Source organism: Oxyura jamaicensis, chromosome 3 (assembly GCF_011077185.1).
Source record: "Oxyura jamaicensis isolate SHBP4307 breed ruddy duck chromosome 3, BPBGC_Ojam_1.0, whole genome shotgun sequence".
Classification (NCBI taxonomy): Eukaryota; Metazoa; Chordata; class Aves; order Anseriformes; family Anatidae; genus Oxyura; species Oxyura jamaicensis.
Genome location: NC_048895.1, coordinates 30,226,891 through 30,244,526, shown reverse-complemented (window position 1 = coordinate 30,244,526; position 17,636 = coordinate 30,226,891). Strand labels below are relative to the sequence as shown.

The window sequence follows — 17,636 nt, the reverse complement described above, 5'->3', positions numbered from 1 at the left end:
AGCTGATCACACAGTCAGGCAATCAAGCGAACCATCATTGGACAAATTCTACTTATGTTACTTGCCCTCCATGGTAATTGTCTCTTGCTTACAGATACTCACCAATTCTTTTTTTATTGCTGTCTTCTTGACCTTTTTCCTGGCCACAGCTGACCGTGGAGCAGCAGGTTTTTTAGGTTTTGCATCATTTTTCTTTGTCAACCGAGGTCTCTTGGCAACTTTGGTTTTTGGCTCCCACTCCTCTTCTTCTGATTCAGAGCTCCTGAAAAACAAACAAGTAAACAATACTGCTTGTGAGAAGAATAAAAAGCAAGCCAACGGGTGTTTTCTGACACAAAAAGAATCAAACAGGAAAAATAAATAGAAAGATAGTAACACTCAAAAAACACAGGTCTTTCCTGTTGCAGAGCTAATAGCTGGAACAATTTACCGAGCTTTCCTGAAGCTGATCACTGGCATGCCCACACATTTGATTCTTTTTCGACAACTGGCAATTCAGTTTCACTCTAACTTCATTGTGAGCATGAAGCAGCAAAGGTAGTCCATGTTTTGTAGTTTGTGTTTTACAATTTAGAAATTTTGTGTACTAAGAATTTTTAATAAACCTCTCAGAAATTGTGTTGTTCTTCTGCTACCACTCAAGCTTAGCACAAATCTTTAAAGAACACTGTTGCAACATATATGCCAAAAATAGATATCATATATAAATGAAAAAAAAAAGCCACCACAGAAACAGTAATCTTACGAATTAAGAAATGGAGATAGTTCATCATCTTCTGATATAAGGGTTTTGGATTGAGATTTCACCCTCCTTGGTAGAGATGTCATCTGAAACAGAGTGAAGAAGAAAGAAACAGAACATTTGGTTAAAGTTACAGTTTCTTATTCAGCCCTTTAACTCATTGCCAAGTGTGTCCTCATAATGTCTTCACGAATCACAAAAATTTCCTCCAGAGAAAGTTTAGATTTCTTAGTATCCAAGAATTTAGGCCACAGCAGCAGACATTCAACAATCATTTCTATTTAGCCCACAGACAAACCAGCACTAAAGACTCCAATTATTTTTGTACTCAATTGGAGGTAACTATTCCAGCTGCATGTAAAGCTATCCTAGCAGAAGGAATACTGGATCCCAGACATATTACTGTGTGTCAGTTATGTACCGTGCCAGTCTTTTCTCCATCAGTCTTCTAAGAAATACAGAAAATAACATTAAAATCCAACAATGTGAGCTAGCATATGTTTTTGATGTGAACAGTATTGCAAGATTTTCCATTTAGATCTAGAATTTCACCTTAAAGACCAGTTGTTGCTTGTATGCATATTAAAAATGATGATTGTGAAGAGCTGTTTGTTTTCCTTGTAAAGCAATTCCAGAATTTACTTAAGTGACAGTTGTCAGTACCATAGTAGAAGGATGACTATTGGAGGCCTGCATCAAATAGCACTAGCTATAAGCTTATTTGCACAATACAAGCCTGGAGCAAATGCCATGGTCAGTAACAGGTCAGCTCTTCTGTGCTGTTTCATTGACTGCGATCCTATCAGGTGAATGGCCAGAATACTCCTATCACAGAAAAACAGATCTCCACAGAATACACACACAAAAAAAGTTACCTTATTGCCTTATTAGCTTCTTGGGTGACTATTCTTCACCTGGAGTTAGCAACACCTGCAACTTCACCTGGACACTTTGTTTCTCAGTTTTCCTTCGCTCTTTACAGCTGAATGGTCATCACCATAGTCCTGAGTTAGTTATAGGTTTATTCTTGTTGCCTCAGAGGCATGAAAACAATGTTTCCATTTTATATTGTACTTCACTCTGTGAATGGGAGAATCAAAAAACATTATTCATATTTGCAACACCAAGATTTCCACAATTACGAAACACCTGAGTCAGATGGATCTCTGATCTCTTTTGCAGGCACTGGGACACCTTTCAAATGGTCATGCTTCTTTAATCCATGCTTCTAATCCAACCAGTATTATTTAGTATTCCAGGTAATTTTGGATGCCAGTAATCAGTTTTCAAACAGTCTAATCAGCTTTTTCATAATTATCCCTTCACCACAGTAAAGGCAAAAGCCAACAAATCTGTTCACTCACCTAAGGTCAGCATTCCCCTTAGATAACACCACTCTCTAGACTTCCCTACCAGTTTTGGTCACTGAGCACACTACTGTGATAGTTCTCAGGCTTACCAAAAGCTCCACTAAAAGGAAAGCATCATCTAGAGAGTCTGAAGAGTATTTCCCTCTCACCTCAAGTGGCCAAGAGATGGGTCTCAAAACTTCTCAACTTTTGTACTGTTACATTAAGCAAAACTAGAGCAAAAGTAAAGCTTACTCTATGAATTTAATTCTACCTCCTGCTGTTCAACATTGGTGACTGATTTAACTTCCTGTGAGCACAATAGGCAATAAGCTCCTTGTTTTAGGAAGCCAGACATTTTCCACAAACGTATTAGTATCTTCTCCTGCATTCTTAAATCTGACTCCACTCATCTTCTTCCACTACGCTAAATTAAGCAGAATTACAACACAGCAAATATAGAAAAGGCATGAGAAAGCATGAAATAGAATAGAAAGTGATATGTTCTATGGAAAAGTTTGATGTGTTCTCTTTTTCCTTTTGATTTCTTGGATTTTTCACTTAAAAATAATTAGACCATCTTTTTTGTGTTTGCTGCAGTCCTTAATAAGATGGAGTAGTGTCAAATACACGTGGCAGATCCAGGCCATCAGCTCAGCACAGAACCTGATGTGCCACACTCATCAATAACATGATGTCAGCTCTTAAATGCACGTAGCAAGATAGGACTGGCCTCAGCTAGATTAATAATAAAATTAAAGATGAAGCATAGATTATGTGCTAAATTCTCCTGAGAAGAGCAGTTACTTGTTCCTGAAGGTGTTGGTACATGCACTCAAAGTTAATTTGAACTAAGGTAAGACATCAATATAAAGCACAACACTTATTTCCAAATAACTCTCCGTGAACAGACAAGCCATGGTCAGAAGCCAAAATGAGCCAAAATGAATCCTACAACTCTAAAAGCCTGCGAGATGATTATCAAACACAGGGTATCACAAAGTAAAAATTAAAAAAGTCTGGATATCTCACTGTGAGGTGAGGTCCAGTCACAACCACCTCCCCCCCTAATAAACGTGCACTGAACTAACTGTACTCATAGAAGAGGAATCTTGCGGTTGCTACTTATATTCTTTTTGTTTACAAAGAATCTTTTTTTTTGGATTCAAGTCCACAAACATACTTGTGATTTGATTCCAATTGCCAGACAGCTGTCTGCTAAATTTTCCTCCTGAGCTGCCGGCACTAGGGTGTGCTAACACCTACAGTTAATGACTAAGAAAAACAGTCCTGTGATTCACTGCAGGGGGAGGCAGGGAAGAGGATGAAAAAGCAATGAGTCTAAATGCCATTGATGATGATGAACAAATATTACAGAATTTTTATTTTTTAACTTAAAAGACAATCCCAGAAGTGAGGCTGGAAGACGCAAAAAAAGAGGCAAGCACAGATATGCTTCACAAGGGGTGTCTGAAATGCTCATTGCACTGACTACATGACAAAGCACTCAAAGGCTGTTGCCTGCTCTGTGCTCTGCTTCTACTGGGCTACAATTCCCTATGTTTCATGAAGGAGACTTGTCAAGAGAAGCAAAAAGAGGCTCCTGCCTCCAAAGTTGAGTGAGGTAGGAAGGGCATTATTCAACCCACAGCATACTGGGATCAAACCAGGGTGAAGCTGGCCACTCGTATTATATTTTTCAGATGGACTGCCCTCCGTGGCAAAACTTCCTTTACCACTTTCTTCTCTGTAGCCTCCAGGTAACCATGCTCCCAGCCAAGTGTAGGCAAGGCCTGGTTTCTACCCCAAGAAAAGAAACTACAGCTTACACAGAACTGTGCCCCTTTCCCAAATACAGAAAACTCCACAGCTGTAGAAGAGCCAACTACAAGTCTGACTGCTTCTTGAAAAAATGAAGAGTATTGAATTTAAACCAGAGGGAAGTCTGAACAAACCTTTTTTATCCCCACCTGTGTCTCTGTTCAGTGTTGCTGTACCTTAACGCAGGTGGTTGCAGTGCCTAGATTACTGGTGTCCCCTGCACTTAGCACCTGAAGAAACTAAACATGCATCACGCAGTGATGTGCACAACTAACCACCCTGTGTAGGATCTCGCTGGCTTGCCATTCTGTCTATTCAACTCCTACAGCTCTGTTCTAGAAGCTCTCCTAGCAGCCAAAGCCAGTAAACGTCCAAGTGATGTTTGCTAGTGCATTGTTTTTTCTTATTGTATGTATTTGCCAGAAATTTTGTGGTAATTAAAAAGGCCGTTCCTTGAGAAAACAAGATCTTAACAATCATCTTGCCAACAGTATTTTCACTTCTACAAGAGGAAACAGGAGTTAGGAGCTAGAAACTTCTGCCTTGCACAAGCAGCTCCCAACTCGTTTCATTTCAGATCTGTCCACATATAAAAATCTGTATCTGTGCAGTAGGCTGAAACCTTAGCACAGAACCTTTACCCTTTTTCAAGGGAATCAAAACTCTTCTGCTCATCTGCCTCACAAGTGACAGAAGGCAGCATGAAACTTCCCTGCTAGAAACACCCAAATTATCTCTGCTTTACACACTCAATAATCACTAAAGGCTTTCTTCTCCACAAAAAAAAAAAAAAAAAAAAAAAAAAAACACATTTCAGGACATTCTTCAAAAGTACTCCCCACATAAAAAAGAAATAAGACTTTGCAGAATTATTATGCTGTCCAATGAGGAAGGCTTGAATCTATTTAAATAATTGCTATTGTAGGTAAATATATTTCCCAGGTCTACTCTCCAAGCAGTTTTGTTACCAATTCTCTTGCTCCCAACACTTCTATTCTCTCCATCCAATGCAAACTCCACAACGCATCTAAACTAACCCAATGGCTCCCTGGATGACAACTACTCATTAAAATATGATGAGTGTGGTTGGATGTTGGGCCACACCAGGACCAAAGAGAAGTGATGGCGTGGCTCTTGTTACACTTCACTGTACAGAATCTTAATACCAGTTTGCACAAAACATACAGCAAGGAAGTAATCATCCTGCTGTTCTCTCTTCACACGTCTGAGTTCTAGGCAGTGTGTAGAGTGTAATAAGATTAGGGCTTTAAGGGCCTTATTACGTTAAAGAGCAATCCAAGTTTCATTTAGAGACTTTAGAAGGATGACATTCTCTTCATCCTCTCTATTCATGCAAAGATACAACCTATTAAAAGTAAATTTCATAAGCAACTATTTGCAGAAGCAGAAGTTTTTAAAGTCCTGAAAACTTAAAAGTAATTAGAAGAAAAGAAAAATAATTTAACGCCACCATCTTCCAAGAACTCCAACAAATTCCACGACTACTACAAGGCTACCTAACTCAACAACTAGACAAAAATTTTCAAAACTAGAAATTGCTCCACTGATCCTAACAGACTGTGGTATCTTCTACAGTGCACACTAGGAAAAAATAACAATTTAAAGTTACAGAAAATATTATGCCTCTATAATATGATCAAGCAAATGTCATTATGGTAAGTTTAAATCTCACAACCATACTATATTAAGTCACATAAATCCCTCATAAAGAAAAAAGAGAAATATAGATCTGAAGGTCAACAAAGGCAGCTGCACCTTACAACTCACACAAAGAGTTTTTTCTACCTGAAGGCACAATATTAAAAAAAAAAAAAAAAAACTAACCACCAAAACACACAAATAATTGGAATTTTATTTCATTTCAGTAACTGCAAAAAATCCTCTAGCAGAAAAAGACACAAACTTCTAAAGCTCCTTTTCCCATTAACTCCAAGTAATGCGTTCCTTCCAGAAAGGAAACCTACGCAGGAAGCTCCTCAATCACTGCTCTGCAGCCTCTGCTTTTGTAAGAAAATAGCAAGGATAATAACATTTTCCTAATATCACACAGTCCTAGCCAACCACCAGTTTATTATAATATCAAGCATCTGGGGCAGGACATAAAAAGCACTACAGATCCCGCATGACAAGTGCATTTCAGACCATTATTAGCAACAGCAGAATGGCCCACTCTAATAACTATATGTAGGCTTTTAACAGTTTGATTTTGCTTGTCATTTTAAGACACTTCCATTGCATGCCAGAACTAAGACAAAATCAAAGTGTGCGCATCCTGTCAAGCAGCAGAGAGGAGAAAATGTTACACAGACCAATGGCAGGGACTTGTACTGAAATTACTGCTCCATAAGACTTTTGTCATCTGTAACAGCTAAGCTGTACTTGAAAAATACAAAACCAACTTACTTAACGGCTAAAACCTTGGCGAGCTCCCAGGCACTTTTGGTGGGAAAAGCTAATGCACTAGATTTCCAACATTTTTTCCTACATAAAGCCAGTCAGGACTACCTGAGAAAGAAGTCAGATACAAATCAGGGGACTCCAGTGCTAACTGGTAAGTTACAGACAAACAAAGGGGCAGGCATGTATGGTATATATGTACAAGCAAAACGGCCCCAGCACTCATCACCAAGGAAAAGGTAGATAGTACAGAATCACAGACTCATTTAGGCTGGAATCTAGGATCACGTAGCCCAGCCTCTGAAGCACCACCACCAGGGCAGCACGCGAAGGCCGCACCCCCAGCGCACTCCTTGCTGCCCAGACGTGGTCCGACATCCGATGGTCGGGCTGGACAGAAGGAGCCACCTGCACCATGGGGCGCTGCCAGAGAGGCTTGTGCACTGCAAGGGACAGGGCAGCGCTCTCCGTGTACTTCTCTTTCACGTGCTTATCTCTGACCACCTATGGAAACGGATGGTGTTACCGCAAGGGCATGGGGCTTCTGAGCCGGCACGGCTGCGGCATGACGTGCGGCCAGTTTCCTCCGGCCCAGCAAACCAGCCACAACGCTCCCACTGGGTCTGATTTAACGGGTTTCTTTCAGAGGGATAGCAAAGACCTCTCCTGTACGGTAACAACCGCAGCACGTTTGGCCGTGAAGGTGACGCTCATTTTGGGATCCTGGGCGGCACGTGGGGAGCTGAGATAGCATGGTTTGCTGCCGCGATGCGCTGCAGCCACACTACGGCTGCCGGGCCCGGAGCGGGACCGAGCCGCGGGCACCCGCTGCGCGCCCCCCGCGCAAGCCGGCGCCTCGCTGTCCCCGCAGACCCCGGCAGCACTGCCGGCGAGCACCGCCCGCTTCACCCGCGGGACTCGGCTCCTCCAGAAAACGCCCCCGTTTCCACCCGGGAGAGCGGAACAAAAGGAAGCCCCCCGCCCCGAAGGGCGCCGGGGCCCGCTCCCCTCCGCCAAGCAGCCCTGCCCTGCCCCGCTCACCCGCGCACGGCGAGGGCCAGGAGGCGCCCCCAGGCTTCGCCCCCCTGCCTCCGAGTTTGAACGGGCCGCCAGGTCAACCCCGGCCGTGCCGAGCCGAGCCGCCCCGCCGCGGGGAGGAGCAGGAAGCGGCGGCCGCGCCGCGCTGCAGGAAGCGGGCACCGAGCGGGGCGGAGCGGCCCCGGCTCCCGCCCTTCGCCCCGCTCCGCCCCGCTTAGCCCCGAGCTCCTCCGGCCGCCCGGGTGGCGGTGCCCGCCCAGCGCCTGCCTGCCCCAAGGGGTCCCCCGCGGCCGGCGAGGCTCCCGCCGCCGCCAGGTGGCGCTGGGCGCCGCGGGGCTCGGGCGCTGAGGGAGCGGCGGGGGCTGGCTGCTGTGGCGGCGCGGGGCCGGGGTGGGGAGAGCGGGTGCAAGCGATCATCTCGGTTTGGTATCAGCGGCATCCGGCGTGTGACATAGAATCAAAGAATCATTAGGTTGGAAAAGACCTCCAAGATTATCTCGTCCAACCATCCCCCTACCACCAGTGTCACCCAGCAAGCCATGTCCCTAAGCACCATGTCCAACCTTGCCTTGAACACCCCCAGGGATGGTGACTCCTCCACTTCCCTGGGCAACCCCTTCCAATGCCTGACTGCACTTTCTGAGAAGAAATGTCTCCTAATTTCCAACCTGAACCTCCCCTGGCACAGCTTGAGGCCATTCCCTCTAGTCCTATCACTAGTTACTTGTGAGAAGAGGACGACCTCCAGTTCCCCACACCTTCCTTTCAGGCAGCTGCAGAGAGCAATAAGGTCTCCCCTGAGCCTCCCCTTCTCCAGACTAAACAACCCCAGTTCCCTCAGCCTCTCCTCACAGAACTTGTGTTCCAGGCCCTTCACCAGCTTCGTAGCCCTTCTCTGGACACGTTCCAGCACCTCGATGTCATTCTTATATGAAGGGGCCCAAAACTGAACACAGTACTCGAGGTGCGGCCTCACCAGAGCTGAGTAAAGGGGGACAATCACCTCCCTAGCCCTGCTGGCTACACCATTCCCTGATGCAAACCAGGATTCCATTGTCCTTCTTGGCCACCTGGGCACGCTGCCGGGGCAAGGGCTGGTGCTGTGGAGCCAGCGGACCAGCACCTGCTGCCATATAAAAGGTGCCCTGACCTTTTGTAAAGTTAATGACAGAGTGGAGATGCAAAAACCTTTAGGTTCGCTTCCTGACTGACATGAGTTTGGAAGCTATTGGGAATGTTTCCACTGCTGTTGGTAGGCTTTGGACCAGAACCTCAGTGATACGATGCATCTTTTCTGTTTCTCTGAGTTAAGGTTAGTTATTTTTCACAGGGGTATTGGGAAGCAGAAAGCATATTTGTGTGACACTGAGATACCATGTCAAGGGCAAGCACAGAAGGCATAGAAATAAATACATGCTTTTTCTCACAGCCCATTGGAAAGATAAAAAGCATGTGGATCCAAGTATAAATTGGATGTTCGTGTTCCTTTACTTCATGCAGACTAGAACCTGCATTATTTCCCCTTATAACTACACTACAAACATTTGCACTCTAGTGCTGAAAATACTGTCAGTGTCAGTATTCTGTAATTGTTTCAGATTAAGTTATGCTTCCTTGTGATCTCTGTATTTATTCCTTTTACATCTATATCTCCTAAATGAACTTTCAGCAGCATGCTTGTGAAGTCTGTCTCTTACGTAAAAGTTAATGGGTGCTGGTTTTCTGGAGTCCTTGTTATAAGAGTGGAGCAAGCAGGCTGTTACATCGAAACTGCCTTTCATGCTTCCATTACCGTAAAAGGTCTTCTGCTTTGTATCATAAATATTTGTAACTTGTGGTCATAACTACCAGCTAGCTGTCCTCAAGTCTTGGAATGGTAACATCTTAAATATAACTAAGGTGTAATAAACTTAAATAATTCATAATTTTTCATCTTGACTTTATAATAAATGTGTGTTTAACGGTCTGGAATTACTTTAAACACAGTAGTGTTCAATGCAGCCTCTGTCTTTACATGAAATTTACCTGACTTCTATAGCTTTCAGGGGCCCAGAGAGAGAATTGTGCACATACATGTCTTTATGCATGGGGTTACATCTGTGATGCCAGATCTTCAGCTGATATAAACTGACATAGCTCTGTTGGTTTAAATAGGGCCTATGATTTACACAAGTTGAGGATCTGACTCATAGACCTCAGTAGGACTGTTCACATGTTTAAAGGTAATCAAGTATATAAGTGTTTGCAGGCTCAGAGCTGATTCAATCGGAATTTTTGTCCTAGTAAGTGCTGAACAAAGAGTAGTTTAGTCTCATATTAGGGAAATATCCATTGCTAAGACTAAACACTTGTAATCTTGCCAGCTAATGTCATATATACGAAATCATGTTAGATATGCAGACTGTTATTTAGCTCAAATATCTTTATTTATAATAGGTAAATTTCTGTGATTTTTTTTTTGTTGTTGTTGTTGTTGTTGTTGTTGTTTTTATGTTTCAGATCGGATGCTGCTCTCATACCAATCTGGGAACAACCTTCAAATATAAGAACCCAGCACACTATGCAAATAAGGACAAAAGATTGTGATTATAAATAGGTTTGAAATCATATTTAAATACTTGGTCTTGATTATATTTGATAACATTTTCAGTGAAACTTTGTGCATTATATAAAAATACTGCTGGTGTCATCTGACTCCTTTGATGCACTGCATTAAAATTCCTGTGTCTGAGTAAATATCATGGAGTCAACTTTATTTCTCTTCTATTAATAGTTTGGAATTAGGTCACCATTCTTGTAAGGAAGAGCTGTCTGTACAGCTGATTTTAGGGAAATTACCTGTATAAAAATGTTTGGATTTTTTCTTATGCTCACCTACAGTGACACTGTTCCTTATCTATAATCAGTAATTTTAGTATCTGTTCTGGTATATGTATTCTATACTGTCAGATTTTGTAGATTCGTTTATAGTGACCCCTGCTGCAAAAGATTAAGACTGACATTTCTCTAAACCTCTAAAAAGGCATTTACCCAATTATTCCAGAGTTCACTTCAAAAGAACCGAGCAGTTGCATATTCAAATTAAGTATATAAAATTTGAGAGTCCCTAATTTGAATTATTTTGAATAAAATTAATCATATGCGGCTTTTTTTTCCTTCTTATAAAGGGGCAGGATTTACTTTCAAATGCAATGCAATATAGTTACTAAGTGAAATAGCTTTGCATGTCCCAGATGTAATGCCTGTTCTTTGTGCTATTGTTTTTTGATAAGGGTTAGACTTGACACCAGTAAATCATTGTCTGAACTGCTGTATGTTAATGTTTTTAGAGTTCCACTGAGAAAAGCACATACTTATGTTTATTCAGGACAGCAAACTAATAAATAATAATAATAATAATTTTTAAAAGCAAATTAAAGCATATAACAAAGTTTAAGCATTGATTTGCCCTCTGGTTTTATAAGGACTTAAGTGTCAGTCTGTTCCAGTATTGCCCCATATAGGATGCTTTCTCAAGACTGGACTCAAAAATTCTTCACTAGAAGGTAAGGGTACGTGGTCATTTAGCAGCAAAGATCCATCTGTGCTCTGCACTGGCCAGAAGCCATACAGCCATGGCTGATGCATCAGTTAACCTGAACTAGCAGACCCTGCTAATGAAGAGCTTTTGAGCTGTACCTTTATGCTGTTATGGCCTCCTAGCAATCTGGAGGGTGCACAAAATACATTTATACTTGCTTGCAAAAGACACTCTGGGTATATCCACAGTAAAATCCTTCTTCTGTGTATTAGTGTAAATGTTATTTTACAAATATATATGCCTCATGTTTTCTTGTTGTTGTTGTTGTTGTTTTAATTTGTGTTTAAAGAATATTATTTAAGCTTCAAAGCCAAACAAAAAAGCATACTTAGAGCTACTTTGCTCTAAACTTTGCTACATTGTGCAAATATTTTCCAGTGAAGGTAGGCATCCCATTGAAAAATATGAAAATAATGTATTGAAATAACCACAGGGAGACAAAATTAAAATCTTAGGAGCACCATGAATTGTATACCTTTCCCACACAGTGAGTCCTTTGTTTTCCAGTCTCAGTAGCATTCTCATATAGCTGAATGCAATTACTTAAGCCTGACAGAAAGGTAGTAGCTAAACTGTGTGCACTTGTCTCATATTTTATATTACCAATGGGGCTTGAATCCAGTATCTTTTCCACAGTAGCTGTAGTTCAATATAAAACCAGTGAAATTTGTCATCTTAGTGTAGGAATGATGGATTATGGGTCCTGACAGTGTTCAGTGGGAAGAAACCCAGCATAGATGCATTTCTTTCTCTTTTTCTGGGAACTGTAAAGATCATGCCACCTGAAGTTTCAGGACAGGTGAACCAGTAGGGTTATGCACTGGGCCTTTCTTTCTCCTTGAGAACTGGAGGAAATCCAGTCCTTCACACTGTTCCCAAAAATCGGCCACTGGGGGCAGATGCTGGATTACTTACGGTATGAGAGTGCAACCTGGTTCTTGGCCAGGTTGCAGGAACATGTTGAGGGTTGTATGGTCTGTTCTCAGGCATCATAAAGAATGTCATCCATACTTCTGTTTCCCACCTCAGCACTTTGGCAGCTCCTAAGTTATCTTCTCTTGCAGCCATTACTGCTGCTTTGGTGATGATGTGAATGAACTGAACCATGAGATGTTCGTGTGTTTTGTTATCATCTTGGCAGACTGACAAAAATTTCCTTAGGAGTGCAACGGGGAGAAGAGAATTGGTAATTTTTAACAATCTGTTTCTTACCAAAAGGTAACAGAATGTCATGATATAGAAGTGTCTGCACACAGGGAAGGCCAGACAGACACGAGAATTCTGCCTGTGCCCTTAGCTTGTCAGACACAGGAAGGCCCCAGTCCAGAAGTGAGATAAGTGCATGAACCTCAGCTAATAAGCACTGCTGAGAAAGAGGGTATGTTAGTTTGGGCATGGTGCCACATTAACATGACTCTACATCTTCCAGACAGAAGCTAGCTTATGTCTGGGAAACTCAGAGCATGAGCAGAGCTTTCTTGCATCTGTCTGCACCTGTCTGTGTAGCCTTGCAGAAAGAAAAAGAATTTCCCAATTAATTAGCAAAGGCCTCTTGCAAGCAATGCAGACATAAAAGCATCTGCCCAAAATATGCTCTTCTTCAAAACCTCCTCAATTTCTCTTTGTCTTCGAGGCCTAGAAGAACATGGCGTGGAGTAATTGAGTCCACTGTCCACCTTGCCAATATACTCTCAAAATGCTTTTATAATCCCCATCTGTTTTTGTTTTCTTCTGTTCCTTCCTGTCTTATATTTGTATTGAAAGGTCTCTGGGAGATAGACCATCTGACTGCTGTACAAAAATATAGTGTGATGGTATCCTCATCTGCGATGACTCCTAAACACTATCGTGTGTCTAGCAGTGCTATGGGTGATCTGTATTAAATAGCTGTTAGATTTGGGACTGGTCATGTCTATCAGCAAAAGCTGGGATCTGTCAGGAAATAATTTTCACTGTATTCATATTTTCTACTTGCCAGCCAGACTAGGTGCTGCTAGTTTTATTTGGCATGTGTTAGTGAGTGCTTGTAAATGAAAGCTCCATGTTACTGTTACCTTCACCACTACTGCAAGCTTATTTCTTTAGTTACACCTTTACTTTAGCCTATGCCCTGCCTATCCAGGATACTAACATATTATACTAACATACAACCCCCACCAATACAGAATATTGTGGTGACTTTACCCTGCTGGGCAGTTAAACTCCACCACAAGTGCTCTCTCATTCCCTCCCCTCACATGAAAAGGGGGAGAAACTACAATGGAAAGTGCTCCAGGGACCGTGAGATCTCTCACCAATTATTGTCACGGGCAAAACAGACTCAGCGTAGGAAGATTAGTATAATTTATTGCCTTTAACTAGTAGATTAGGGCAGCAAGAACTAAAAGCAAAGTAGTAAAAACACCTTCCCCCCATCCACCCTCTTCCACCTCCTCCCACTGAGCAGCGCATTGGAACAGAGAATGGAGGCTGTGGCCAGTCTATAGCACTTCGTCTCCACCGCTGCTTCACAGTCACTCTCTGCCCCTTCTCCCTGTGGGGTCCCTCCCACGGGATGCTGTCCTTCCTGAACTGAGCCTGCGGGGGCTGCCCACAGGCAGCAGCTCTTCAAGAACTGCTCCCACACAGCTCCGTACCATGGGGTCCATCCCCCAGGAGCAAACTGCTCCAGCACGGGTCCCCCACGGGCGGCAGCTCCCCCCAGACCCCCCTGCTCCTGCGTGGGCTCCTCTCCACGGGCTGCAGCTCCGGCCCAGGGCCTGCTCCTGCGGGGGCTCTCCATGGGCCGCAGCCTCCTCCAGGCCACATCCACCTGCTCCACGTGGGCTCCTCCATGGCCTGCAGCGTGGAGATCTGCTCTGTGTGGGACCCATGGGCTGCAGGGGGACAGCCTGCTCCACCAGGGGCCTCTCCACAGCCTGCAGGGGAACTGCTGCTGCCTGCCTGGAGCACCTCCTGCCCTCCTGCTGCACTGACCTGGGGGGCTGCAGGGATGGTTCTCACTCCTTGCTCTCCCAGCTGCAGCTGTGCAGCAGTTTGTTTGTTTGTTTGTTTGTTTGTTTTTCATTTTCTTAAATCTGCTGTCACAGAGGTGCAAACAACATCACTTATTGGCTTGGCTCTGGCCAGCGGCGGGTCCCTTTGGAGCTATCTGAAACTGGCCCTTATCTAACACAGGGCAGCTTCTGGAATCTTCTCACAGAGGCCACCCCTGCAGGCCCTGCTACCAAACCCTTTTCACGTAAACCTAATATAAATATGAATGCCTCCCAGTCTTCTATGTATTTATCATGGTGCCTTCTCAAAATGGGGGTCCACCATGCTCAGATCCTGAGTACAACTTTGAAGAAGACACTGCAACCAGCTTCCTTAGTCCAACTTTGAAGAAGACACTGCAACCAGCTTCCTTAGTCCAACTCCAGATACACTGAATCTACAGGCCATTGCTATGTAGTTGCTCTCTACATGTTTCCAACAGCTCTAATTTATGTGTGGATGAGGCCAAATGCATGGTCCATAGGATATGGAGTCTTTGTGCATATGTGCAGCCAGTTAGAAATACCAAACTGGCTGCATATGAGCAGAAATACCTATTGTCAGAGTGTGCTTGAAAAGCTTCTGAATTGTTTTGGAAAGCACTGGTATTTCTCCTCACATCATTTCCGTTTTGGAGCATGCAGGCACAGGCAAAATAAGTGATTTGTGCAAAGGTGCAGAACCATATCTTGCATCTTCAAAACCCATTGGTATTCCATACATGATCTGTTAACTGTACAGCTGCACTGAGGAAGATAGTGTGGCTCTTCTGCTGATTGATCCTGGCCAGTGTTTTGCAGAATTACTCCTGAAGCTCCATTACATGGTAATACATTGAGACGATATATCTAAGGGAATGGGAAAACGAAGTCTTTGAAGGAAGGTAAGGGATATGAAAGGATGTTTAGACTGAAGTATAGGCTGTTGTCCCAGCGTTACCACACACATCTAATTCAAAGAAGACAGTCTCTTCAGAATCAGAAGTAAATAATGGCTTAGTGATTGCTAGAGGGCAATTCTACTTCTGTAGAAGTCAGTTCTGATTTCAGTAAATAAACATGCTTAAGATTATAGTAAACTTTTTTTTTTTTTTGACTAAAGTACTTCACTCAAAGTTAGTCCACTGAAATAGCAAAACCCATTATTCCTGTACTATTACCATATAAAAGCCTTCATCCTGTTTATTTTACCCTATGCATTTTTCTATATGTGTTTGCTTATACGTTCTCTGTACATGGGGCTAGGAAGTCTCAGAGACAAATCAAAGTCTCAGTTTCCTTTGTTGACTCTGTGGAAGCACCCAGGCCAGGACCTTCAACAGCCACAAGACCATGTGTCTCATTATGGTCAGATTAAATCCATCTCTTCTGAAAACAGGAGATGATGTTGCCAAGTAGAGTGGCCTCAAAATGTGTGCGTTATTCCCATCTGTTCGAACAGCAGTTAAGTGCTTACAAATTGATCAGATGCTTTCAGCAAGATATGAAAAGGGCTTTGGTCTAGGGAACATTAATCTGAATCTCAGATTCAATTTCCTCTTCTACTACACATGCCCTGTGTGACCTCGAAGATTTGTTTTTTCTGTGCATCAGTTCCTCATCAGTAAAATGGGTTACAATAATGTTTTCCAAAGGGGTGTATGAGAGTAAATAATGACTATGAGATGCTCAGATATTAGCACAGAAGAGTCTTGGATTTTCGTAACTGCAGATTTTACAGGAAAACTCCTGTCAGAAAATTTTGAGCTGTTCCAGCACATAGACAGTAACAGTATCTGTTTGCTATGTTTGCTTCTTGCCTGTTACTTATTGGCAGAATAGTTTATACAGACTTACTTAAACAGTTCTTATGAAGCAATGTGTGGATAATTTTGAAATGAGAATGTTTGTATATAGTCAAAATGTATTCTTAGTAATACATATCATGATACAAGTGAACATTTAGAGACTTTGTCTCTTAGTAGTCATTTCCCCTCCTTGCCCATCTTCAAAAGCAAGCTGGTGTTTTATAAACATTTTAAAAGGTTCTTATGCATGTGTTCAAGTCCACGTAACTGTAAAGATCAGAATAAAAGTTACTTAAGGCCTTTATCACTTTCCTGAAATTCCACTGTCTTTGGCAGAGATGTGGCTGGGGATTGATTAGCCTGGTTCTACGGCTGAACTGAGAAGGATACAACTCTTTGCTGAAGGGAAGGCAGAAGACACACACACACACACACACAAACACACACACACATATATTTTCCTTTAGATCAAGCAGTTCTGGAATGGATGACTGCAACCAACAGCTACCATTAGAAGACCATGTTAGAGTATGGCATGTCTTTCCCTTTGTGAATTCAGAGCTTGCTTTCTGATTGTGGTTGTAACACATGTACATTTTTTTAATAGTATGGCAGCCTTAATTTTTGTTAAAAATACTTCAAAAGTAGTTTTATTGGAAATGCTAGTGACTGTTCTTTCAAATCATTGCAGTCCATCTTGTACTCAGTCACAAAATCTGTTCAGTTTGAAGTTCGTACAGGATTTTGTCACCAGGCCAAAACTTTGGAGGTAACATAAATATATTTAATGCCTCATTCTTGCTAAATCTAAAGCAATGATGTTAGGTTCAAGAAACAGCAATCCAGCAACAATTTTTGTTTGATAGGAACAACAGGCCTAGAAGATGGGCAGATTTGTTACTTGCATTTGTCTTTTGTATCCTGCACCATAGCAGATCATTCATTCTCTGACAAAAAGTTCCAAGGATTCCAGTGAACGGATAATGTTGACACATAAAACTTGGTTGCTATTTTTGCAAAGTAACTATTACACTAACTAACTATATATAGACAGAAGTAATTGCTTCTGTAAATAAAATACCAGTGAACACATTACAAGATTAAAGAGAAACTTTGAGCTTCCATCACATCTATTTGCTGACTCCCACCCATATACACACTATGACTTTGCAGTCATAGTTCTGCATTGCCATGAGACTTAATTTAGGATGTGCTTGGCACATAATACTTCCTCACATTCCTAAATGAAGTGTTCTTCCATTAGCTGCTCAGTTCTTATTTCAGCTGGCCACTTCACCTTTCATTGGTGAAGAAATTTACAGTTATTTCACTGAATAAATGGTAATATAAGTATTTGTTATTATTACTTCAGAGTTAAGATTTATAAATGCATAACAACAGATTTGGATGGATTGTTTAGAAATATCAATTTAAAACTCCCGCTCTTTAAGAAGTCTCTTTAAAATGGCAGTTATAAGTAGTGAAAGTGAGGTAAATTGCTAGCAGATAAGATTAGAAGTGATGTATCTTAATACATGCATGATCAGTCCTTGAGAGGGAAGGTGTTATGAAATAGCTTGAAGACCATACTGCTAGTAGGAAGAGGCACTAGTTAAATACCTCTGAAAGTAGCTTTACAGTGATCTCTTCCTTTCAGTGAAGAAGAATCATTGCCCACAAAGAGTGAAGGGTTTGTTTGCTAATTCTGTCAAAATCAGAAAGCCTACTCATCCTTTATACCTTTTACTCATAGGGGTTTAACAAGTTAATGTGAGAAATACAGAGCACCTGCAGAAGAGTTCAAAAGACCTTTTTTTTTTCTTTTCTTTTCTTTTCTTTTCTTTTCTTTTCTTTTCTTTTCTTTTC

At 42.2% G+C, this 17,636-nt stretch overlaps 1 protein-coding gene across 3 annotated transcripts in view; it reads right to left on the bottom strand.

The window, feature by feature from the left end:
• Positions 1-7,522, bottom strand: part of SRBD1 (S1 RNA binding domain 1) — a 126,223-nt gene extending 118,701 nt beyond the window's left edge. For 2 of the 3 annotated variants that reach the window (XM_035321835.1, XM_035321837.1), the window contains exons 1-4: positions 7,372-7,522; positions 1,626-1,822; positions 746-828; positions 103-262 (exon numbers count right to left, since the gene is read on the bottom strand). In XM_035321835.1, the coding sequence (XP_035177726.1) occupies positions 103-262; positions 746-828 (243 nt within the window). In that variant the 5' untranslated portion in view covers positions 1,626-1,822; positions 7,372-7,522. Of the gene's footprint in view, positions 1-102; positions 263-745; positions 829-1,617; positions 1,823-7,371 lie in introns of all 3 variants that reach the window. The other variant, XM_035321836.1, reaches the window with a different exon arrangement.
• Positions 7,523-17,636: the final 10,114 nt, after the last annotated feature.